The sequence below is a fragment of the Psittacula echo genome (assembly GCF_963264785.1).
Source record: "Psittacula echo genome assembly, chromosome: 2".
Lineage (NCBI taxonomy): Eukaryota > Metazoa > Chordata > Aves > Psittaciformes > Psittacidae > Psittacula > Psittacula echo.
In genome coordinates this window covers 149,165,291-149,191,476 of record NC_137737.1, presented here as the reverse complement: position 1 = coordinate 149,191,476, position 26,186 = coordinate 149,165,291, and the positions used below count along the sequence as shown (strand labels likewise).

The window sequence follows — 26,186 nt, the reverse complement described above, 5'->3', positions numbered from 1 at the left end:
CCATGTTATATATGTTATACATGTTTTATGTTGTACATACATAAAACTTTATGCAAGTATAAAATACTTACATATAAATATATGAAGCATATATTTAGAACCCATTCAATACAGAAAAATTTCTCTGTATGTGTTCTCTATATAGAACCACATACTACATTTTATATACAGCCTGCATGTTTTCACAAGGTTCTAAATTTGTATGTTCAGATTCTGTATATTTCTATAAATAGAACACAATTTTGCAATACATGAAAATGTAAACCACATTCATAAGTATTAACAAACATGCCTGTGTAAATGTGTTATTTGTATCAATAAATCGAATATATGAATATACATTCTATCTGGAGATGCAATATGCACAAGACGTTATGTTTCTATGTATCTGTAACCGATAGTTGCTGTTTTTATACATGGAACGTAGGCACTCACACTCCTGCGCAGCGCACGGACTCCCGCGCGTCTTGTCGCTGCTCACGCCCCTGACCACGCCCCGTCCAGCCAAGCCACGCCCCCTCCACCCAAGCCGTGCCCATCTCCCCGCCCCGGGCCTCTCGCGGAGGGCGGGGCTGTGCCGATAAACACCGCCACGTGCGGCGCGGCGGGGGCGGGGCCAGCCGCGCGCTTCCGGCAACACAGCGCTGCATAAATAGCGCGGCGCGGCTCGGCGTCCGCAGCCCTGCGGCATCCTCCGCGCCGCTCTGATCCGGTCCAGTCCGACCCGCTCCGGCACCGATCCCGCCGCTGCTCCTTCTGGTGTCGGTCCCGCTCCCGGTGTTGCCCCGCTCCGTCTCGCCGCCATGCCGTTCCTGGGGCAGGACTGGCGGTCCCCCGGGCAGAGCTGGGTGAAGACGGCTGATGGATGGACACGCTTCCTCGACGAGAAGAGCGGCGGCTTCGTCGGTGACATCAGCAGGTACCGGCGGCGGCTCGGTCCGGTCCCCGCTCCTGCCCCCCTCACTTCGGTGTCGCCAGGGGGCGCCGCGGTGCGGCCGCACGGCGCCGGGGGGGTCGGTAAGATGGACGGCGGCGTCTCCTCTCGCCGGGGCCGGCCTGGGGAGGCTCCTGTGCGGGGCTGCCTGTAACACCGGGCCTTGGTGTTGCTGAGGCGAAGGGGCTCGGCGGCTCTCCCCCGCGCATGTGATGGACCCAGAGCCCGTTTCCCTCAGCCCTGGCGGCGGTCCGGGCTGTCGATACACAGATCTGGGCCGTTGTCTCTCCCGTCCTTCCCTGTTGCGGGATGGGGAAGAGGGGGGTGAAAACAGTTGCAGACCCACGGCTTGGGCGATGTGCCCACGGGGAGCATCGCTGAGCGTCTCCTGTGGGATCTAGGGGTATCCCCCTCCTGAAACAACCCTGCCTGGGGCTTCCCGGCTCTTGGGCTGGAGCGGGATGATGTGTCTGAAGCCATGAATCTTCCGCAGCCCATGAGTAATGAATGTACCTTCCGTGCTGCTTGACTAATCTGCCTGCACAACATCAACAAACCCCCCGAGCTGCGGCGGGCAGGAAGCCTGTGCAGCAGTGTGGGTGTTCGTGGTCTCCGGCCAGATTGCTCCTGTCAGAACGGAGCGTTCTCAGAGCTGCATCTTGTTTTCAGTTAGGTTTGGGCTGACGGATGGGTCAGGAGTGTCCGTGGCACAGGGACATGGAACAAACAGGGATTTGCTGTGAGCCATTGCTGAAATGCTGTTGTGCAAGGAGGTTTATGTAGCAGGTCTCCCTTTTCTGCAAGCTCTAAGTTAAAATGAAGTTTAGAATTGAAAGCATCTCATTTGTAAGTAGGTAGGAAAATGGCTGTTAATACTGTGATTGTGTTGTGAATACTGGCTTTGCCATGGGTTTATACACCCCTTTTCCCATTAAAAAGCGAGCAGGTGGCATACTGGCCCCAGTCTGAGGTTCTTGCAGTGCCAGGTCCTGGTGTCCAACTGTTCAACCTGTCAAGATGTCTTGGAGAAGCATGTGGAAACCTGGCAGTACATAAACGGGGGATAATCTTCCTCCCATGCTGGAATTTGTCCACTACTGTTGTTATGGAGGTTTCAGATTACAGAGTCATTCAGTAGGAAGTCAACAGTCAAGGGTGTGCTGTTGACACATAAGATTTAAAGCAGATCCATCTTGTGCTCTTGGGCCTGGATTCTGACACTGCGTGGGGCTTGTTGACCTGGCCCATTATTGATTCTGTGTAACCCTGATAAGATGTGAGTGCGAACATCTCAAACCTGCTTCTTCCTTACTGCCCTTCTCTGTTCTTGAGCTTTGGTCCCCCTACCAGAAGGCAGCATGGATGGGGGAGATGTGCAGCTGAGATGTTCTGCACTTAGGTTTGGGTGATCCTGGTGGAAGTGTCAGGCTCCCTGAGTTGTTACTGTGAATATTGTGCAGCTGCATTGCTGCTGTTGTTCTCCTCCTGCAGTGTGGTGGTGGAACCTCCAGGAGCTGCTGCAGTTGTTGTTATCTGAGGAGAACATGGAGCAGGAAGGGGGAGCTGAGGCTCTTGGTGTTCTGAAGCCGGGGGAAGTTTCTTCTGCATCGGGAGCCATGTGAGATGCCAAACCAGAATACCCATCTGGAAGAGGCCTGGGTCCCTCATGGGGCTGAAACTGACCTGGTCACTTGGTTTCCATGTATGCTGCTGGTGTGGCTGTGCTGACAGATGGCAAATGGGAGAGGGACCTTGTCCCCCAGGTTTCATTCCCTTGCAGAAGCCCATGCTGGGTAGCTGTCAGAGGTGTGAGCAGGTGTGGTGCTTGTGTTGTCTTTTGGAGGCAGTATAAACATGAGGTCTGTGGAGGAAGTGGTCTGGCTGTGTGAAGGTCCTCATCGCTGTTGTGGAGGAAGTTTGCCCAGGAGTGTAAGCAGCAACTCTCAAGGGCTTGCCAGAGCTCCAGGGGTGTTCCAGCCACAGCAGCTGAGGGGTGCAGTGATGTGCCTGGGACCCTTCTTTGAACTCGGAGCTGCAGACAGCCATCTCCTGTCCCTTGTGAGCTGCTGAGGCAATGGGGGAGCTGTCTGTTTCATTCTCTTGCATGCATTTCCTGTCTTCACAGCATCTCCACACATACACATCATCCCCACAGCTCTGGGCAGCATGGTGAGTGCAGGGTCCTCTGGTGTGAAAGCTCCTGGTGGGTGCTGCCACCCCCATGGATCTGTGCTACAGTGAGATGACTGCCTGGGGGCTTCCTGGTTTGGCATTGCTACATGGATCTGCTCATTTGCAGGTCTGAAGAATGTGGAGATGTTGATGCAAATCCTCTTTATAGATAGTCTTTCATTGGCCTTGGAGGAAATAAGGGGTTATAGCTCTCTGCACTAATCATATAGTTACAGCAGAGCTCCAGCAAAAGCAGATGGGCAGTCTTGAACTAGGGATCCTAGCTGTTAAATTGTATAGTCACTACTATGTGGTGTTTGGAAAGCCACCAGCTGAGCTTGAAAGAAGGGACTCTTTTGTTAATAAATATTTTGAGTGCATATATATGTCCTCAGATGTCTAAATATGTCTTTCTGTGGAAGCCTGAATGGCTCAGAGGAATCTACCACCTACAGCAGGAGGATACGGTGCTACTTAAAGATAGAAACAGGTTAAAGGAAGGAAAATACTGCCCAGTAGTGTCCCAGCACTAACTGCAATCTGTATTACTTGTTCCTGTTTGTTATGGGTATTGTAGCACATGAATGAAACACCAGAGGCTCATTTAAGAATACCATTACTGGGTGCAAAATCTGCATGTAGACTTCTTGAGAGCAGCCTGCAAGGAGGCAGCTTTGGAGCTCCTGGAGAAAACCTGTGTGTTTTCTCTCCTTGCAGGAAACATAGTGTTCAGCAGACTGCAGAAATAAACAGAAACCTTGCTTTGTGTCATTCACAGCTTTTGCAAGAAGGATGATCACAACAAAGAGAATCTCTTCAACAGCCTGAACTATGATGTTGCTGCCAAGAAGAGAAAAAAAGACCTGCTGAATAACAAAGCCAAGATTCAATGTAAGATGTCTATTTGGCTTTTCTTTTTTAAGAGGAGTTGCTGCAATACAATGGAAAATGCTTCATATCTCTGGTTTTTGCAGTTTATGAAGCCTTCCAGAGTGCCTTGAAGGGCTTTGCGCCCATGTTTGACCTAAGTAGAGAACTTGGATACAGTTTAATGTGAAGATTTATGCCCCTGCTATAATCCTTGCTCTGAGGAGTTGTTCTTGTTCTGTTCAAATTTGTCATTTGTGCTTGTCAGAAGGAGGGGTAATTTTTTCCTATGGTACATTCAAATGAACCAGTTCCAGGGTTTGGTGTCCCCCCCCACCAGACTTCCTTGTGCACAACAAGCTAAATTTATTCTTCCTTCCATATGCATGTTGAGCACTAATCTACATTACTGGAGGCTATAAGCCTGAATGCGAGCTTTGATCCTATCTCTGTGTGCGGAGTGCGTGAAAAATGAAGTAAGATTTCAGCTCGCTCAAAACAATGGAAGGTTTGAAATCTCTCTGTGCTCAGTGAGCAGCAGGGGTCTGGATGGTGCACTGTGGAGGACTCAGGGGAGCCTGCAGGGGCAGCAGGGTCTGTGTTGATCTGATTGGAAGATAGGTACTAGAGTTCAATGTGAGGGCTACAAATGTAAACACACACAGAGGAAATGAGTTACAATTCCCACACTACTATTAGCTCATTGTGTGTCCCCCAGGATTTCAGAAACTGGGGCCAGAAGTTGGCCCCTCAGTGTATTTGGTTCTCTGAACAAACAAATGTTACCATGACAGTTTTTGGCTGGTTTCTGCTGTGACCTACTATTTAAAAGGGCCTGGTGCAGGGTCTGCACATCTGTAACTGAGATGGGTTGGCCTTGGACTCACATTACCAGGCAGCAGTGACATGGCTGCATCCTTAGGTGGAGGGACTCCAAAAGTCTGATATTTTCTTTAAGGAAAGAAGTCTAGCAGGACAATGAGAATAATTTTCCTTACACTAGCTGTTGATTGACAGTGTGTGGTAGAAGTAGTGTCAAGTGGGAGGAGGATTGAGCAGCAAAACTGCTTACAATAAGGGCTTTACTGCAAACCAAGTCAGTGTGTGGTGGGTACAAGAAAGCTATTTTAGGGAGTGGATGGGACAACTCCCATTTCTGAGGGAAGGGAGGGGCAATTAGAAATAGGAAAATTTTGGTCCCAAATAGGTTTTTCTTTTTTAGCAAGTTAGCTGCAAGCACAAGCATGCTCCTCTGAGCCTGACCTCACTGCTAAAAGCTCTCTCTCACATGCCTGGTGTCTCATGACATTTTTGCTCAACTTTGAATTTGACATTCAATCCCAAGCCTGTAACCAAGGTAATGAATAGTTAATAAAATCAATAACAACAGAACCTGGCTGTCAGCCACACTTACTGTCTGGGACCAAAGAAGAGAAGGTGCTATGGTATATCTGTGGCTCGCAGATTAAACATTTAGAGTCTTGATCTGTGTCACTGAAACAGAAGCCCTTTCTAAGGCTCAGGACTGCAGTCTCAAATGAAGGAGTATGGAAACAAAGCAGCTTAGCAAGTTGCTAGATTCGGTTTCAAGTGCAGATGGTGTAAACATAAAATAACTTCATTTGCACTAAAAGGGCAGTGAGGGTTACGAGCAGAACAGAGATCCCAGCCCTCTGAGGTGGGAGATTAACTGAACAAAATGTCTTTATCCAAACAGATTTCCACCAGGAGAAATGGATCTATGTTCATAAGGGGAGCACAAAAGAGGTGAGTGCCTCCATAGGTTCTTTGTTCCATTTTCTACTGTGTTTTTTTTTTTCCCCACACAGTGGGAGATACTGTATTGATATAAATCAGCAGAAGCTCTTCAGAGATAAGTGGAAGATCTGGCTTGTGGTTGGAATTTCAGTAATGATTTTAAGCCCTAATCAGGGAGCCAGGGCTTGCTGTACATGTGTTTAAAATATGACTTGTTTGCTTTCCTCAGTTAGGAAAAAAAAACCCCACCAAAAAAACAGCCATTTGCAGACCAAGCCATAATACTGTTCTTGGCTTTCACCCAGAACAGTCCTAACATGGAAAATCATTGGAATTCATCACAACGCCTTGCTTGCGTTCATGGAGAGAAGCAGCTGTATGAGACTGCTCTGAACTTGCCCTATATATTGAACCCTGGGAATGTGTGGCTCATTCTCACCCATAAATTCATTGGTCATGAGCAGATCTCAGGTCACTGTTGAGGAAAATAGCTTAATCTACATCTGGCCATGCCCACTCCTGATGTCAGTAAGCGTGGCTCTGTGGGAGGCCTCCTCCAGCTGCAAGCTGCTCCCATGGTTTGTAACCATGAGCTTGCTCAGTTGAGTTGCCCTGGGTCACATCTACCTGGTGCTGTCTGGACTGATGTCGGCCAAAGCATGACCCAGACTGTGGTTGTTTTTCCTCAGCGCCATGGTTACTGCACCCTGGGGGAAGCCTTCAACCGACTTGACTTCTCCAGTGCTATCCTGGACTCCAGGAGATTCAACTATGTTGTGAGGGTGAGTGAAAGGCTGGGGTTTATTTTGTGGTGATGGTGGTAGAGGCTCTGAACTGAGCTGCAATTGGGTGATGGGAAGCACTGGCCAAGAGAGGCCCAGGCATGGAAGGAGGGGGTGTTGTGTTTTGCTGCATCAAGTAGTTGATGGTAGCTGTGTTGATAAATGCCCAAAACCTCCTCTCTGATCTGTTGAAATGGAAAGGCACATAGGTGGTGGTAACATAGGTGATGGGTTGTCCTTAGCCTAGCATTCCTACTACTTTTCAATTGTGAAATTCACTTCTGAAACCCAGGAAACTTAACTTCTCATTCCTGACTTCTCAGTTCAGCTTAAGTGTAACTTCTGTAGCCCTCAAAAGGAGCATGGGCTCTCTGCAGAGGCTGTAGAGCAGCAGGAATCTCTTCGTGTAGAAGGCTTCAGCTCTGTGAGGGCTGTGAAGCTTTATCTTTCTTGAAGTGATAAAGGAGAAACACTGAGGAGCTGAGCATTTGGGGAATGAGAGAATGGGCTGAACCTCTTGGAGGCACTGCTCTTCTCTGCTAAGGATTGTGGTTGCTCTAAATACTGCGTGAGTAGCAGTGGTTTCAGTGGGTGAAGCATTTGGTTAGTCCTGACACCATTAGTTGGTAGGAAAGAGGCATCAGCCCCAGGTTCCCCATACTCTGGCTTTGCGTAACAGATCTTTCGGCTCTGTGTGACTGAGGGGGGTGGTAGTGGTTGAGGAGCTACTGTCTCAGGGACTGTGGATGCTTGTATGTTATGTGCATGTGATCTGCAAATTGATCTTGAATTTCAGATGTTTATCAAGGTTTGGAATTCAATAAGCTTAAAAAAAAAATCTGTTATTAACTTGAGGCTGTTTATAAACAGCTCCTTTTCATGTCTCAGCAGCAGCTGATCACTGGTGAGGCACCAGCTGTTCAGGTTTTAGGTTCTGGAGCAAGCAGCATTGGTATTGCTTTCCCTCAAATGTCATGAAGTGTCTAAGGAAGAAGTGATCTGAGCAGGTTCACCTTGGTTTGTCTAGGTGACAAGAAGCCTGTGGAAGCCTCTGTCAGCCTGGGAAGGTATCTTGCATAGGACTGCAATGATTGAGCAGAATAGTGCACTGAAGTTTCAGGGGGGCTGGTGTGGTCTGGTGGGGAGGCTCTGGCTGACCTTCTTCCTTCTTTTTCCCATGAAAGCATCCTGAGTCTGCTGTGTCCAAAACAGCAGTTTTCTGTATGGAAGTCAGCATGTGTCCTTGCTTCTACAGATTGCCTCTCTTCTGAGCTTTTAAGATTAGTTTTCCCCTCGGTAGTTTTAAGGATACAGGACTACTGAGAAGTATGAAGCTTCCTAATTGAGGCTGACTTGTGGTTTGGCAGATTAAAGAAGGTATTAAACCTGGTACCATGGATCAAATAGAAAACTGGCTTCTTAAAATGAAAGACTTCTATCAGCCAAGTCTCCGGTGGATAGTAGCTCATAAAGTGCCTTAGAGGCCAGATTTACTCATGAAAAGCTCTGCCTAGATGTGGATCTTGTTTATGGTCCTTTGCAAATCACAGGCCTCCTAGAGCACACAGATGAGCAGACTGTCACATGGAAAATGCCTTTGAATATTGGCAGGCATAACATTTTTCCTTTCCCTCCCTTGTTCTCTCTAGTTCCACCCGTTGCTTGGGGTATCTGATTAATGTCATGCTACTTAGTTCATCAAGCAAATGCTTTCCAAGGAGGGAAGTTTAGAGTTGGAGGCTGGGGAAGAATATGAGGTTATCTGTAGGGGAAAAGAGGAGAGAAACAGCTGCAGGCTTGGGATTCTGCTGGCTACATGCAACTTGCCCTACAGAGAAATAAGCTACGTCACTGCTGACAGCAAAATGGGCTTTCAGGCTGAGCATCAGCTTGTCTTTTTCAAAGCATTCCTTTCTGAATTTCTCTGAACTTAAGTGCTACAGTGGTTTTGGTGCTGATTTTCTTGTCTTACGTAAGTGTCTGCTGCTTAAGATATTCCCAAAGTAATACTGACAGTGCACTGATCAAATGGGCACCTCTGAGGTGGTGTGAGCTGCAAGAAGCTTGGCAGGTATTCATGGAGCCAGTGAGTTCGTCTAACTGAAGAAATTCTCTTCCAACATCAATCTCATCTTGACAGTCTGATGATGCAGTGCTGGAAGTGCTAAGTCTAGGCATTGCTGCTAGGACTTGATTCTTGTTGATCTTTTAAACTATACCATCTGCCTACATGTTACAGGACAAAGTTTTAGAGCTAGTAAAGAAGTGTGTGATTGGTACAGAGTACCCAAACTGTTCTTGGTCTCGAAGCAGCCCTGGTTTCTCTGGCTTTAAAGACTGGAAGTATTCTGTGAGCATAAGTAATATCAGCAAAGACAACAAGTACATATAGCCCAGCAGTTGTTTGTTCTCCTTTGGGATCACTGTTCAGATGACAGTGAGATTTTACAGGCTGCTTCCTTCAGAAAGATTTGTTGTGTGATGGTTGTGCAGTAATATCTCAAGGCAAGGTGCTGTGTCTGATCATAAAAGCTTAGGTCAGGTTAAGCTGCATGGGCACAGTTCTGGAATAACATGATCTAGATAGTGTGCAGCCTGCTAAAGTAGTCTCTTATATTTGTTATGTTTTTACAGCAGTTAGCTCCAGGAGTCCTGGATTTATGCTGTGCTGAAAGAATCAGCTTGATGCTGTTTCATGAAGATCTGTCAGCACCTGTGCTGTAAATCATTATAACTTGCCCTGCTCTTGCTCTACATCCAAGCTGAAAGCCAATGTGACATTTCAGCCACAAACTGAAGGGCTGTGAGAGCAAGGTGGGGCTGGAGGAGGAATTTTTCATTGCAATACATTTTTCTTAAGCTGTACAGATGTGAGGAACCATAATCCCCAACTAGGAGGAGCTTATGGATCCCCACAGGGTGCAGTCCAGGTTCCCTATAGCTGCTTTGAGGTATTTAAAGGGGGTTTACACTTGAGTAGTTTGAGACTTGTGATTTTAATCATTACAAATCATTTCCCTTTTTGAGTCAAGGTTGTGCCCATCTGCTGGGTGCAGCAGGCCTGCTTGGGGGGGGTTTTGGCTCTCTGTGCTATAAGCCCATAGCTGTGGGTTATTTGGGGTATGGATTGCCCACACACCCCAGTGTTGGGGACAGTGGCACAAGGGCCATCTGACTGAAGCAGGTTTAGGCAATGCTGTGCACAGTACTTGCTGTATGTGACTCATGTCATGTGTTCTCATGGTCCTGAAACAGGGACCTTTATTCCCTGCCACATGGCAGTGTTGTGTTTGCTGGGTTTTTCCCTTGTTATGGTAGGAGACCTGCTCTGCCTGTGCAGCTGAGTGGCTCATTGCACCAGCTGCTTTAGGCTGACTGCTAGTGGGGTTTGGGCAGGAGCCCCATCACTTATGGGGAACTGAGCAGGTTATTGCCCTGCTGTGGAAGATGCTGCCTCCTGCCAGCTTTGCAGAGGCTCTGGAACAGCCCACTGCACCTCTTGCCCTTCCTCTGTGGCTCCGGTAGACCTCTGAGCACACAAAATAATATGGGTGAGATGGTAGGAAGGATTTTCTGGGGAAGCTACCAGATCACCTTTATCAACTTCTGAGGAGTTGAAAGAGTGAATTGGGATCTAATGCCCTGTGTTCTGAAGGTCTTGCAGGCTTCCCAGGCCTAGTTACAATCAGCTGGAATGCAATCACTTCGTGGTTTTGAAAGCAGGCGTTTTAAAATTGCTCTTAACCTTTCCCTGTGCACTCTTTCCTACCATCTGTCCCTCTCAGTTGAGCGTGGGTTGGACTTAATGCAACTGCATCATAACACATGCTTGTAGCTCTCTCACCTTTTTACCCTACTCAGCATTAATCTGAACTCATCAGTCTGCTCTTAGTCTGTATTATGCAAGTGGCAACATTGATTTCCTTTTAATAATGCTATAGACCCCCATTTGGCAGTCCATTAAGAGAACATACTCTGGGTCTGTGCCAAGGCTAAGACCCTCCAATACACTGGAGCATGTGGGGCATGGATAAAACTGTATTGCTTGCTTGGTTTTTGTGTGTTACATGAGCACAGAAGAATAAAAAGTGTCTTGGTTTGGAGAGCTAAGCCGGTTGCTTCAGCCAGCAGTCCCGATGGAGCAGTCCGAGAAGTATTCACAACATAGTTTTCATATGGAATTTCATCCTGTGTTTATTGCTGCAGGGGAAGGGAGGTGACACGTGATATCTAAGCTGGTTCACTGAGCATAAATTGAACCTTGATAAACACCGGGCAAATTTGAATCTGTTCCTTTGCTAAATTGGGACAGCATTAATTTAGCCATTCTTCAAGGAACTGAGATTTTTATCCTTGTTCTTAAAGAATGGCCCTGGTATCTCACTCCTACAGTATTGCATTACGTGATGCTTATCACTGGGTGCATTTTGGTGTTTTCTGTAATGGGCACAACATTGCTAACACCCAGCCTGGAGGAAGCTGTCTCTATGCCAGTTCCAGAATGGTGCAATCTGGAGACAGCAGTTGTTCATGCACAGAAGAGCTGATCTGGGTGCATGTGTGGCTAATGTACAGATGGATTCTGGTAAATTGATCACTATAATCAAAGGTCTAAAGACTGAACAGTTCAGTGTAAGCAGGGTATTACAGACCACTTTGGGGCACTGATATTTTTTCTACTTCTCCATTATTTCAAAAAATGAATAAAAGACCTCTTATAAAACATCTCGAGCATCTTGCAAACTGCCTTGTTTTTAAGAGTATCTAGTTATTGTTGTCTCAGTTTAGCTGGTGTAGCAAGAAGACCCACTGATGCCTGTGCACCAAGTATTAGCAAACTCCTGCATCTCTTGTTTCCCTCCAGATGAGCCAAGAAAACAGGCAGCCTGCCCTTCACAGGAGCTAGCACAGGTCTTTTTTCATCTTGTTTTCTTTCGGTCATGAGAGGTACAAGATATTAATAGAATGTAAACTCAAATCCATCTGATGGTGGTGTTGGCCTGGAAATCAGATGGAAGAAGATCAGTCACTCGAGGCAACTTCACTGCTCCGAAGTGGCAGTCACATGTGAGCAGAGCAGGCGAATGACTGCAGTGACACCTCTCCCCAGCTCCCTGCTTTGTGGCAAGCTGCCGATGACTTTTTGGATGCATTCCTGTCATTCTTATAGCGGGGCAAACAGCTCAGCTTATGGCTTATCAAGTCTTGTCAAAAGCCATCTTAGTTGCTTGACACAAGTAGTTGCACCTTCTCTGGGCTCTGCAGTGCCAGCAACTGGATACTATAGCTGAAGATGATAAAGGATTAATAAGCTAGTCATGTGGCAATGTGTTGATTGACTTGTAGCATAAAAGGTTTTCTCTTTCCTTTCTAAATTAAAACAGAAGGCTATGTACATCCAAACCAAATGGACTGACACGTGGACAGCCTGTGTATTTATATAATGCTGGGGGAAGGGAAGAAGGCTTGGAAGATCAGAGGACGCATGTTCTGCAGTGCATGATCCATAGGGAACTTCCACAGCTGTTCTTGTGGTGGTAGCTGGGGAGGAAAGGGCATCTTCCCTGTGGGAAGTGCTTCCTTTAGCATCTGCAGCCCAAAATTAGTGTTCAGATTGTACACAAGTCAGATCAGTAATGGGGAAACAAATCCTAATGGAAAGTAAAAGCAAGACCTCCATTAGGGGAGGTTAACAAGTAAACAGGACAAAGGGGGAAAGGTGGCTTGGTGTTTCAGCTGTAAGAGTTGAACAGGGGAGGAAACCTTGGGGGAATAGGAGTCTGTTGAAGGGAGGAGGCTGTTTTTAATACAATGCACAACCTTTCTGCCATGGTGACAGCACTCTGACAAAACCCATGCAACCCAGGAGCTTGACGTAAATCGCGGAGTCTGATTCTCATTAAGGCTCCATCAATAATGTCCCCATCCAAACAGGCATTTGGTCGTGTTCCCCCATGACAGGGCTTGTTTGTGCCCCAGCGAAGGACAGTGACGTTGGCTATTCGTTGTTCTCTTGGTGTGAATAGAGGCTGCCAGCCTCAGCGCTGCTCTGTGGTTTCTCTGCTTCTCTGAACCGTGAAATCAAGTTTTCTTCCCCCTCAAAGATCATTAGAATGCTCTTATCCCCCCCTTCAATGTGGGTTTAATTATTTGGCTCTGCTCTCCTCCGCCTTTGCATTCGCTTGCTCTGTCGTTCTATCTCACTTTTATTTTCCAGCAGCAAACAAGTCCGTGGACTGTTTTGCTGTGTCATGTGACCAGGAGTCAAGATTAGAAAGGTATCTCTGTGCTCTGAGGCTTGCAACCTCTATTTTTATCCACAGCTGCTGGAGCTGATAGCAAAGTCTCAGCTGACGTCACTGAGCGGCATTGCCCAGAAGAACTACATGAACATTTTGGAGAAAGTGGTGCAGAAAGGTAAGAAACAGGAGCAGGGAGGGGGAGGAGGAGGTGGATCTGATCTGCTGTCCTCTGTGAACCACATCCTTGAGAACAGCCAGGCAATACACGATGGGTGAAGAAGGGCACCGTTGCTTATTTCTGTAGTGCAGCTCCATTTTCCCTCGGGGAAGGACTGGAGAGGGGGGCGAGTGGGAAATGGCTGTATTCCAGTAGGTATCTGAGGTGATTCCTCCTTTTCCTTGCTACCACCTCTTCTTGCATCCTACTGAGTCCTATTTCTGACTGCAGAAGAGATGGGCTGCTCCTGCCCCCAGCCTATCTGTAGCCTCTGCTGCCGCCTTGTTGCCAGTTTGCTGTATCAAGTGCTCCCACTGCTCCAGAGGGAGGGAAAGCTCCAGAGCTGTCTTCACCTGTGAGGGGGGCTGAATGGTTGACATGTGGCGCTTCCCTCCCTGATGCTCTAGCTCTGTCTGAGGGCTGGGAATTGAGAACAACCTCTTAGTGTGTGTATACATAATGAGAAAGGAGATCCTGAGCTGTCTCCCTGCATGTCAGCTGGGGTAGATGGGGAAGAGGTACACATGGATATCAGAGGGGAAAACTGGCTGCTTGCCAGTGGTGGGAAATGGGGAGTGATGCAGAAAGGGCAGATACTTCATCTGCTTATCCTGGAGAATCTCCTTCCATCTGTTGTCTAACCTACTGTGCCTGGCTAATGTTTTAAGTGCTTTCCTCTAAAAAGAAAAGCACAGGCTGGCTCTTCTGGCCTGTGGGGTTATAGCAGATAAATTGACCTGCCTGAGGAACGTGTAAATTTAGAAAAGGATTTGGGCAGTGCCCAATTTTAACCTTTCCTGTTCTTCCAAAGTCCTTGAAGATCAGCAGAACATCAGGCTAATACGGGAATTGCTGCAGACCCTCTATACATCCCTCTGCACATTAGTTCAACGGGTCGGCAAGTCTGTCCTGGTTGGAAACATCAACATGTGGGTGCACAGGATGGAGAGTATTCTCCACTGGCAGCAGCAACTGAACAACATTCAGATCACCAGGGTAAGCACAAATCCTGAAAGCCAAAAATAACGTGGCTCCTTTGTGAAACCTTCTCATGTGGCAGCTCTCACTTAGGTGACTGCATCTCACTGTACTCCCAAGTGCAAGCACAGAGTGCTGGGGAAGGACCTGGAGCTGCCAAAATAACTGGATGCATTCCTAGCATTACTTGTGTCCCTTAAATCAAACTCAGTGTACATGACCCAGGATCATGCTCACTGTTACTGGTCACAGACCGTGGTTTGACTCCTTAATGGCCATGAAATGTTGTGCAAACAGCTGGGCAGGAAACCACCTCCCCCACTTGAGAGTCTTTAGAGACTAAGCCTCAGTATAAAAAGTCAACTCAGTCTTTCTGAAACTGAGACATTGTCATCAAAACCTGTTTATCAGATAGTTGAGGTTTTTAGATTTGCTCAATCTGTAAATTAAATGCAAATTTCCAAAGAGCTGTGCAACTTCATGCTTCCTGGCTGAAAATATCACTGATTCTTCCAATAGTCTGGAGCTGCCTGTTCTAGCTGGATGAGTCCTGCTTTTACAATGTGTGTTTTCAGCAGTGTCACTGTGGATGGGAAAGATGTATTGAGAAATGCCTAACCTGGCTTTGCATGAGAATAGTCTGAATTTGCTCCGTTTCACAGAATCACAGAAGGGTTGAGGTTGGAAAGGACCTCTGGAGGTAGTCTGGTCCAGCACCCTTGATCAAGCAAGGACAGCTACAGCCAGTTGCCCAGGACCATGTCTAAACATTTTTTCCACATGGAATGGACAGCTACTCACAGGAATGATCAAGCTTTCCTCCAAGGCTGATCTCTGGTGTGCCTCTTGTAGGACTTCCCTGCAGTGAACTGGACTGTGAAACTGGTTGGGCAGACCAAGGCATGGCTCAAGAGAATATAAAGAGCACCTTTTTCTCTGGGGGGTTAACCAGAGAGACATTTGCAAAAGATTAAGCAAAGGGCCTATATTCATCATTTTTTCTGGGAACACCAGGAAACAATTTCCAGTCCTTCACTGAAGTGATGCAGGCAACAGGACACAGGAGATGAACTCTGGGGAGTTTGAAGAGCTGCAAAAGCAGCAGTGCCTTATCTGATGGCGGTCAGGGAGTCCCCACTTCTGCTGTCCCTCCTGGTGTGCAGCTCTTGGGATGGGCCTTGCAGGGGAAGCACTGGCCCAGCTGTGGGGTGGCTCTGGGGCACAGCAGGTCCATGAGCTGGGGAGCTGCCCTGTGCCTGGGCACTGTCAGGCTCAGCTCACCTGGGCGTCTACTGCCCTGAGTGCTGCTTCCCTCTACTTTAGGAACTCATGAAGGACAGACAAGCATTTCAAAGAACTGTCTATCCAGACTAAAGTGCATCAAAACGTTGCTTGTGAACAGAACTCAATTTTTATGTACTTACATGTGTGTTTACAGGCACTTTTCTAAAATAAAATAGATGTTGAGCTTGCAAAACAAATTTCACACCCCTGAAGATGACTTCAGGTCAAGTTAGAACAAAACCAGCTGAGTTTAGAGGAAGGAAGAACAAGGTCAGCTCTGTGCAGCCCTTTGCTTACAGTGCACTGAGTGCTTCTGGGGTTTCTGGAGGGGGGAAATGTCTCGCAACAGCCAAGACCTAACCCTTTAAAATAAAGAAACTTGCAAAATATTGTGCACTAGAGCTGCTTTAAAACAAAAAAACCAACTCTGTCCAGAAAGTGACAGCAAACTGCTCTGCTCTGATCTCATCTCTGTTCTGTTCCTTCTCCAAAATAAGTAATGTTCAAAAGTCCTGGAAAGGAGTACTGAGGGAAAAGAAGTAGCAGATAAGTCTTTGGCCCTGACTTAGGAAACCTGTAAGGATTTGCTTGAGTCACTCTGGTTTCTTCAGAAATAAGACATAAGCATGAACTTTGGGGCTTTTTTGAGCCTCTGAGCTTAGTCTTTAGTGTTGTGCCCTAGCAAAGCTTGTATGTGGCGAGTGCAGGAGAATGCAAGGGGGATCAATGGGATCCAAGGCTCCAGTGCATTCTTCTTACCCCAAGATATGACCCAGGCTGTCATGGGAAGAAATGTCCTCTGGCGATGGCAGAGACAGTTCACTCCTGGAGCATTTCTTTCAGGCCTGTTGCTGGTGGAGATGGCCAGAAATGATGCATTTGAAAAGCTGTGGCACTTGCAGGTACTTGGCAGTGCTGCATGGTTTGGCCAGGCTGGTGATGAGGGTGCTGGAGGGAAGGTGGGAGCTATTTGTGTACACACATACTTGTTGTGCCTGTGGAGTTTCACATGGGATGACTGGAGATGGAACAACATGATTAAAAGCAGCTTCATGCAGTGTTCCCCTGCTGATGGTGGGCCTCGTGCTTCTTGTTTGAAACAGTTAATAGCTCTGCCAATTGTGAGATGGGTGCTGTGACTCTGTGACTTAAAATAGCAGCATCTCTGTACAGGGTAAATGATAAACTTGGCACATCTGTCTAACATTGTTTCTTCATTGGGGCCTAATCCTAAAAGCTGCTGTTTGCCTTAATAAGGCTGGGGCTGGTTTTGAAGCAGTTGGAGTCTGGGTTGTGGTCCTTGCTGATGCTTTGCTCCCATGTGTGCCTTGAATTTCTCCCAAGTGCAGGGCCTGCAAATCCATCGTGGTCAGTTTGTCCTGGAGCTGTGCCACCATGATGACTTGCAAAACAGTCCTGCACCCAATGTAGACCAGGCAAAGGTGGATGGGGTGTGAAGGTGGCTATTGTCTCTGTGGGCTAGGATGTGCTCTGGTGTGGCTGACCAGCCTGGAAAGCCATGGCTGGAGCTGATGGGAAAGGGGCAGGTCCTTCAAGCGTTCACAAAGTTAGTCTTGCCAGCAGTGACCTGGGAAGACATGCAGGGAAAAACCCTGCTGTGGGTACTCATCAGTCACTGCTGTGGTTACAGCAGGGTAGGGTCCTGTGACAACATAAGCTAAAACACATGTCAGAGGAGCATGAGATTCCCAGCAATATGTGTAACATGAGGCTGAACCTGAGAAGTAATACTGATCTCCCTCATGGTGGAGAGACCTGCATGGTTTATAGTTGATACCATGATGCAGCCAATGTCCTGCTGTAGTGAAAGTTGATGGTGGTGCTTCTGGGGGCAGAGTCTCATGAGTGTGGATGTGGGATGCACAAAAAGGAGAGGAGGAGGCTTCAACTGCAAGTCTGCTTCTAACTACTGTATTACATGTACATGGCCTCATCCTTGAAGGTATTTCAAACTGTTCTGGGGCAGAAGGTTAAATATCTCTATGTAAAATCTTTCCTTATTCAAAGAGGCAACTACAGCATTATTCTCTATGTGAAGAACAATGCTAAGAAAGCAGTAACTGCTGCAGCATAGAATTGCTTGGGTTTTCAGCTTCCTGTGAGCTCTATTTTTGTCTGTCTCTTCCAGCCTGCCTTTAAAGGAACCACTTTCACAGACCTACCGTTGTGTTTACAATTGAACATCATGCAGCGACTGAGCGATGGGAGAGACCTGGTTAGCCTTGGTCAGGTGGCTCCTGACCTGCAAGTCCTCAGCGAAGACCGGCTGCTGTGGAAGAAACTTTGCCAGTACCACTTCACAGACAGACAGGTACTACCACCACTTGCTTGTTGTACCCCACTTGCAAGTGAACACATGGGTAGGACACTCTTAATTGACTCTCCTTGGATCTAAGTGCTGTGCCACAGGCTGATAATACAGGCTGGCATGAGGATGGCTGTGAAGATGGTTTATGTAGAGGGCTTTGCATGCCACAGCAATGATTCCTGAAACAAGAGCCTGAGGAATTAGTCATACGGTGAACTTCAACCCTAATCCAGGTAGTAACAACTGCAAGTCATGCTCCTCTCCCCACGTGTGTGGGGAAAACATGCAGGCAAGCTCCAGCCTGGACCCTGATGTCACAAGGGCTGACACCCTCACAGAGAATCTCTGTGGATGTGGTCCATGAGTGATGAGTTGTACTGTCTTATGCTTTAGAGCAGGAAATCCCCTCTGAGCTGTTCTTTGAGTGACAGGACTATGCAGAAAACAGCCCTGTGGAAAACAGCCCTGCCAGTACCCAAGTTTACATAGGCAAACATCTTTTGCCCCCTTTGCAAGCTGGTAATCATAAAATTGCTTGGGTTGGAAGGGTCCAACCCCCCTGTCATGGGCAGGGACACCTTCTACCAGACCAGGTTGCTTCAAGCCCCATCCAACCTGACCCTGAACACTGCCATAGGTGGGGCAGCCGCAGCTTCTCTGGGCAACCTGTGCCAGTGCCTCAGCACCCTCACAGTAAAGAGCTTCTTCCTCACACCTAAATCTACCCTCTTTCAGTTTAGAACCATTACACTTTGTCCTGTCCCTACAGGCCCTTGTAAAAATTCCCTCTCCAAATTTCTTGTAGCTCCCCTTAGGCACTGGAAGCTGCTCTGAGATCTCCCCTGAGCCTTCTCTTCCCCAGGCTGGAAAAGCCCAACTCTCTCAGTCTGTCTCCAGAGCAGAGGTGCTCCAGCCCTCAGAGCATCTTCACGAGCTCCTCTGGACTCACTTCAACAGGTCCACATCCTTACATTGTGGGCTCCAGATCTGGGACCTTCTGAACTTAAAACCAAACAAAAGTCCCTCTCTGTATTTATGGGTGAATGGGGTGTGGATAACCAGACCTCAGCACTTCAGGGACCATGTGCCACATCTCTCTGCTGACTTGGCTTTATTTGCTTACTCTGAATCTGACTTTGGAAGTGACTCTGGGGAAGTTAATTCAAATTCAGTCTCTGCAAGTAATGAACCCTTGAAGATGGGTGTTGCACAAGCTAATGTGACAAATCACTGACTACAAGTCAGTGAAGGAGCAAAATACCTCAACTTCTGAAACTGTTAAATGCAACTGTACTTTCTGCCAGCCAGAAACAGTGGCCAAAGTAGTTACAAAATAGCTCCCAGTGTTTCAGGCTTCATATGGTAATGTTAATGAAATGGGGATAGATCCTGATAACGGTATTGGGTGAGGCTCTTGCCATCAGGAAGCTGGTTGTAGCTGGATATTCAGAGCAGGAGCTTTCTCAGGAACTGTTATGAGACCTCGCAGGGATGCGAGGGAGAGAAGAGCATGAATTGGGAAGAACAAAGCATTATTTTTTTGACCTGCTGCAGTTGTTATTTTCTCTTCAGATTCGCAAACGGCTAATCTTATCTGACAAGGGACAGCTGGATTGGAAAAAGATGTACTTCAAGCTCATAAGGTGTTACCCACGGAAGGAGCAGTATGGTGACACGCTGCAGCTCTGCAGGCACTGCCACATCCTCTCCTGGAAGGTATGAGGTGCTGGTGGGGCAAACTGAATTGGGGTGGGAGCACTGGGGCAACCAGTGCTTTGCCTGATTGCAGCTGGTTTGGGGTGCTGTGGTTCCTTTGCCTCTATAAGCTGGTGTTTTCCTACATCTTAATCCTCCCTCAGCTGTTAAGGTCATTTCTCCCATATGCTTGAGATCCCATCTTTATCTTGAACAAAGTAGTGGCTTTCAAGGCCCAGAGGGGAGGGAAATGGGCATACTGTAGGGCTGCCTGCAGTAAATCACTTTAGCATTGCCAGCAACTCCTCCCACCCATTACATGGAGGTGGAGGTCTTGGCAAGACAATTAGCTGGCTACAGAGCAGCCTAGACAAAAATCTGCTGGCTGCTGTGGTAGGGCAGGTCTCTAGTTAAACTCGTGCTGCTGATGGTAGGCTCCAGTCTCTCATCCCTCAGAAAAAGGGAAAACAATGAATCGGATCTTTGCTGATTTTATTTCCCATGACTTGCCAGTAGCCCCTAATACACAAAGCCCAGTTCTGACTGCTTTGGAGAGTAGAAATACTGTTCTGGGCTCTGCTCTACTTGCAAGCAGGATATCTGGCAGGGGGCAGTGCTAAGTTGGCTGATGCTCTGGCGCTCTTTCCACAGTCTCTCTAAATGGAGTTGTTTTCTCCTTTCCCAGGGCACTGATCACCCCTGCACAGCCAACAACCCGGAGACTTGCTCCACCTCACTTTCGCCGCAAGACTTTATCAACTTGTTCAGGTTTTGAACTTGGGTCACCGCAGCTTATGCGATTCTTACAGGACACTTTATGCCACTGAGCTTGGACACTCCATTTGTAAATAGTGTAAATATTTGTGTCTGTTCAAAGCTCCTGAGTCAAGGAACAAGAGGATCTCGGAGATGAAAGGTGAAGTTGCTCACTGACGTGCAGCACTTAAGGAATACAGACTTCCATAGGACTGGTGTATAAATGCAGCACGTTGTACAGAGTCCCTTTTTTATGATCAGAGTACAAGATACAGGGCAAAAAACCTTCATTTTCTTGCTTTTAGGAGTTAAATATGAAATTGCCCCTCAACCATTTGAGAACTCTTTTGGTTTGTTTCTCATAGAGAGAAAGCAATATGAGGCTAGGACTGTTGAACTGTTCCTCCATCTGGTTTTATTTAGCATACATATTTATAAATACGATGTTTTAAAACTATTTATGAAAAATATCCCTGTGACAAGTTTAACTTTTGTTTTTAAAGGACACATTCTGAAATGCATAGAACTCTAGCCTACTTGTGTGAGAGAATGGCAACATACTACTTTCTACCTCTAATAGATTGAGTACCTTTCAAACAAGAATCCAGTGTACAATGTGAACTTTTGTATTTTGTACAATGATTTAAAGGGAAATGTTTGTGATAGTAAGCATCTTTTCTTGTATTAATGCTTACCTCTTTACATTAGTTTTCTTGCTCTGTGCTTGAATGCCTAGATGATAGGCACCATATAAATACCTAAGACTTTACTCCATCCTCTTTTAATTTGTTGGGTTTATGAAAGACTAAGCAAAAGGGAAAAGAGAAGCCACAAGGATGAAGATTGTCTAAAAGGGAGGAAGTTCTGTTACAGAGAAACAAAGGACTGGATTTAATCTCATCATGTAAAGCCGTATCAACTCCACTAGGTTAATTACACTGGTTGAAATCCCAAGTGAGGTTAGAATCTGGTTCTTCAAGCCCATGTTTTCCAACACTGCTCTGTATTCTCACTGCTGTCAAGTGAATTCAGTTATCTTGGGGCAGGTAAAATACAGGGAGAACTGGACCATCCAGTCTAGTAAAATTATGCGGTTTTTAATCACTGGAGGACTGGCAGTATCATTTCAGATTACTGGAGTTTAGGGTAATGAGCGAGACAGCATAGAATCATAGAATAGTTTGGGTTGGAAGGGACTTTCAGAACTTATCTGGTCCAACCCCCGTGAAGAAACTGGTCAGCATTTTCCTAAAAACAGCAGTCAAGACTGGGGTAATCAAGGGGTTTCCAGCATGGCCCTTGGCATCTTTGCTACTCGCACAGAGAAATAACCAAAGACCCAGCCTCTAATCCCTTCCACTTCCAGTGCTGAGCTGCTTTATGAGATCATCTAATACCAGCCTAGAGCTAAACTTTCAGTTCTATGGAGTAAGTGGCCAAACTGACTTCACTTCGGCCGTGATCTGGCTCAGCATCTCCTCTGTTGCATGCAATGCTTCGCTCTTCCCTACAGTGGAGCTCGAAGCATCCAGCTCATATCTAACAAGGTATGCAAGGGTTTTGCTGTTTGCCAGTAGATTTCCTGTATAGCACTTTCTCTGTGCTGATGTAAGTAAGATACCTTGGAAGGGTAAACGTTTATGTGACTATGTACAAAGAAGCGTGAGGAAGTGGAGTACTCAGGACAATTCAGGAAGAACTACTTGAGTTAATGATTGTTAACTATTTTGTTCCTTTTTTTACATTTTTATAACTGACTTTCCACACTTTTCTGCAGCTGTTTATATTAAAAATTGACAGTATTTGCATTTTTGCAAACTAAATCACTTCGCATTTTCTTGGAAGAGACGCAAAAAGGGAAAAAAGCTGCCTCTAGATGGAGCACTGGGGAATGGGGGAGGAAAACCAGGAAAATGCTGACAAGCGCATTCTGCCTTCCAACAGCAAACCCAAGCTTTTGCTCTGTGAGCCTGTGCACCCTTAGCCATGGCCGAGAGCTTGGCACACTCCAGAGATGAGGAGAAAACATGTGGAGCATAGGGAGCTCTATCTTGGTGTTGATGCCCTATCCATCAGTTTGCTGATGGAAAGCATAAAGCTGCTGATCATACGTCAACTGAAAGTGATTTAAAAGCTGTTACCTTGGAAAAATGAACTTGTGCTTGTTTGGGGGGGATGTTTGAGTGAAGGAGGCCAGTTTGTTTTCATTCCCACACTGTGCGTTCATATTCATATGCACAGTAGGTAGATGGGGCTGAAATCTGGCTCTGTGAATGAGGATATTAAGGACAGAAACATGCAAGTGAAGTGAGTGAAGCACTGCCACTGTATTTTCAGATTGTTGTAGCTCCTTCTTCTAGAAGCGAGAGGACCTGTGCCCGTTGGCAGCATCTGTTTCCAGCTCTGACCTAGGGTGGGTTTATTCCATTGTCTTGCCACCCATAGTGAGCCAACTTCACTATGATTGATGGGAAGGCAATGCTACTTCACTATGAAATGCTGGGGGGTTCTGCCTAGTCTGAGTCCATGCTTAGCAGATGACACTTATCCACTGTGAGATTGTGACACTGGGTGAATTTCAAGCTCAGGTTTGAACCCAGCCCAGTCCATTCCTTGCACAGCAAGACAAAATCTCAGCATTTAGCTGTGATTTGGGAATGTCCGAGCATTACCCATTGTCTCTATCAGCCCTTCGCTGCTCTTGAGCAAAGAGTTTACTCTCTGTCCTCTGCCCAGAGACCACGGGTCGTGCTCACAACATAATGTGCAACTGAGGCTCGTATTTATAAAGCTTCAGTTAGAGGTGGGGGTTTTATTTATTAGCAGTATTTAATCTTAAAGGGTCAAAGAGGTGAAGATTATTTGTTAATACATACTAACACTTGTGTGTTGCTCTTGTGAGGTCCTGGGATATTGCTGTCTGTGTCCAAAGCAGCAGAAAACCAAGCAACTACTGTGCTGGAGAACAAAATGGACTAATCGAAAGGAAACAGAATAAGCCTCATTCAGTTACTGCCTCAGTCATTACCCTCCTGCTACAGCAAGAGTCACATAAGGCCTTGATCTCTTTGGGAGACTCATTGTTTCTTGAAAGTCTGGTACAGGAAGATGTTGTGGTGAATTCAATACTCTTGTATTTCAAATGAAATGCTGTTGCATCCAAATACCTTAGTCCAACAACTTACAAACAAAGTGATCAGTATTTTAGCAGTGCAAAGGCATCTGCTTGGCTGAGGATGGCAGAGTAACAGAACTGACAGTGATAACGGGGCTTCCAGGCTGGATGGTTTGAGGCTGCTCTCATGCAAAAAGGACCTCTTTATTTTAAGACAATGGTGGCAAAGCTGTTATGAAGGGAAAACAGACTTTTACTTGTATTTTGGAAATAGAATGTTCTTTTCAAATGACATTTCACCTTCCAGTTAATGGAAGGAGGGGTTTTTTCCTCTATTTTTTTCCTGCCAGTATATCCAAAGAAATCTCATTATCTTCAGAGGATGTGTTAACCAGTGCAGCAGTGTAGAACATGGTGTTGTGAAGAGGAAAAATAGATCCATGCAGGGGAAGGAGGCGGCTTAGGAAGGGAGAGATCCCAGAGATTGCAGTTCAGCTTTCTAGAAGAGGCAGGCATTTGGAGTTCATTTTAATGTGACAGCCACTTCAAGAGGCGTAATTTCAGCTGTACATACCTTAAGCCCTTTATACTAACTATGGTATGGTAAAGATTGATCATAAAATGTGTACGTCCTCTTGTATTGTTTGGGTTTCTGTTTTTTAATTGTGGGAGTTTCTAGATCCTTTTATTTTGTAAAGTGCTTAGGAAGACTTGTATTGCTCTGAAGATACGGCTTTGTATGTAAACATTTATTTGCACCCTGCCACTTTCTGTATATGGGAATATCTTTTGTATTCTTTTTCTTTGCCCCCAGGTTTTGAACTCTTTGTGTTCCCATTTCTGTTTGACTTCAATTACCTTTGCTAAGCTGTCACCTTCTACACATACGCAGGTACTAAACCAGCTTTTCCTGCCCGGAAAATTCCTTGGCCCTTAGTAGCTAAAATGTGATGTAGAGCAGGAACATTTCAAATTCTCTTCTGTAGCTCATAAATCAGATGTGCTGTTTCACACTTCTCTCCTGCTCAGGATAGCAAACCAGCATTGTCCTCTGCGGTTGTTCTTACAAACCCGTTGCAGTTTCCCCACAGATCAGCACTTTGCCAAAAAGACATAGCTTTAAATTAAAATGCCACTCTGCCTAGCTGGCCTGCTTGCAAAACACACACCCTGTGGAGCTGATGGCTGATTAGATTGATAAAGACTTGCTGTTACAAAGTTTGGGTCTCTGGTGTTCTGCTTGTGCTGCTTTGCTCCACTCATGGCTTATAATGATGCTGTCACAGAAGCTGTCAGCATGTGGCTCCTGGGCTGTGTGTCTTTACCTACCTTTAACAAAATCACTGGAGGAAGATGTGATAGACATGGGTGCTGGTAATCAGCTTTGCAGGATCTGGCCCTAGGGAGAACAAATCCGTCTTGTCCTTGCCACATGCAGTCTCTAGTATATTAATACCTTGAACATGAGAGAGATTCTCCTCCACTGACCAAGCATTGCTGCTTCCCCTCCTGGGAGGGCAGCTGAGGGTGGAACTTGTGTATTTGTTTTAGCCATCATGTGCTGCACAGGATGCTAACGGATCTGCTACCAAGAGAACATTTTAATTTGAAACAGCAAACACGCTCATCTGTAGGAACTAATGGGCAGTAATTATAAATACCTACTTATATATGGAAGGGAGCGTGTCTACTGCTTTGTTTTTCCTTAAAGCTGTAACTAGAGATGATATGAAGTGAAAGGCATCCCTTATCTAAGACTTCTGTTTAATATTATTGTGTGGTTAAAATCCTTCCATTATAAATTTGCACTTTTTTTTCTTCTTCCCTTGCATGTTGAGCTCTGATTTTTACATCTGTTCTGTGCAGACAGTAATGTATTTTTGTAAAACATTTTTGACACTGAATTGCAATAAATGTTCAAACAATGTGAACCACAGAGTTGGTCGTCTCATTGCTTCGAAGCTGACCTTTCAGACTTAACATTTCTGGTAACTATAAGCAATAGAGGAACATCCAGATGGAGGAACATCCAGAACTCGGGTTGTTGTGGCAGTAGAAGAATATCCTGGATAGAGCTGTTGCTTCATTGTACCTTGAAGGAGACTGAGGTGAATGGAGCCCTTACTTCTAGCAAAAAACAGTGCTGATGTGGAGCTCGTGTGCTCTGGACGCAGCACAGGAGTGATTGTTGCCCAAAAAGAGATCACCAGTGTTCACTCTGGTCTGATAGCTTCAGCTCTAACCCGTGGCTTATGGAAATGTTGTTTTTCAAGGACATGTTATCCAAATTACTTACTTTTATCTTTTTTCAGTTACAATTGCATCTGGTTGGTCAGGACTGCAACAGGCTGACCCAGGCTCCTGCTCAGAGGGAATGCGAATAGGACCCTACTATAAGGACTCCCAATAAATAGGAGGAAAAGCAGTTGAAAAGGCAAATGAGATGTCTCAGGTTGGAAGAGAAGTTACCATGGTAAAACAGGATTGCTTGCCTGATAAAAGCTATGCCAGCTATGAAAATAAGCATGAAATGCAGATGCTTGGGCTTTAATCTCATTTGCACTGTCAAGGTATGCTTAAGTGGTTTCATAAGTCTGTCTGTAGTTATGCTATGCCTCAGGTTTAGAGTTAGAGGGTTTCACCCCCAAGACACAAGGCTCTGGAAATAAGGGACAGTCTGCAAGATGCCCAGAGCCTTTTAAACTAGGGGATGAGAGAGCTGTTAAGACATGTTTATTACACAAACCTCCTTGAAAATGTTCCATTCTACGTATTTTAATAGACTCAAAGACTAAAAAGATCACTTGATCTTTTTAGGAACATGGTGGGTGCATCAGTGAGGTCTGTCTATGATTGTTCCTACTTTAATGTTGTTGCTGCTAACATCTCCACCCTTTAAGAGCACTCGGGGATATATGGTGAGGCAGCTCGAAGCATAGATGAGGTCACCGAATGGTTTGAAAGGGACCTTAAAGCTCATTCAGTTCCAACCCTCTGCCATGGGCAGGGACACCTTCCACTAGAGCAGGTTGCTCCAAGGCCTGGCCTTGAACACTG

General features: G+C 46.2%; 1 protein-coding gene across 3 annotated transcripts; it reads left to right on the top strand.

Moving 5' to 3' along the window:
• The first annotated feature begins 619 nt into the window (after positions 1 to 619).
• Positions 620 to 25,065, top strand: FBXO32 (F-box protein 32). 3 transcript variants are annotated; one of them, XM_080611687.1, is made up of 9 exons: positions 620 to 919; positions 3,885 to 3,997; positions 5,691 to 5,740; positions 6,421 to 6,513; positions 12,837 to 12,930; positions 13,784 to 13,968; positions 17,384 to 17,566; positions 19,136 to 19,279; positions 19,944 to 25,065. In XM_080611687.1, exons 1-9 carry the CDS (start codon positions 804 to 806, stop codon positions 20,031 to 20,033), a joined length of 1,068 nt encoding a protein of 355 aa, XP_080467813.1. In that variant the 5' UTR covers positions 620 to 803; the 3' UTR covers positions 20,034 to 25,065. The 3 variants fall into 3 exon arrangements, with proteins under 3 accessions (XP_080467813.1, XP_080467812.1, XP_080467814.1); XM_080611686.1 differs by having other exon boundaries at positions 12,810 to 12,930; XM_080611688.1 differs by lacking the exons at positions 12,837 to 12,930; positions 13,784 to 13,968.
• The last annotated feature ends 1,121 nt before the right edge of the window (positions 25,066 to 26,186 follow it).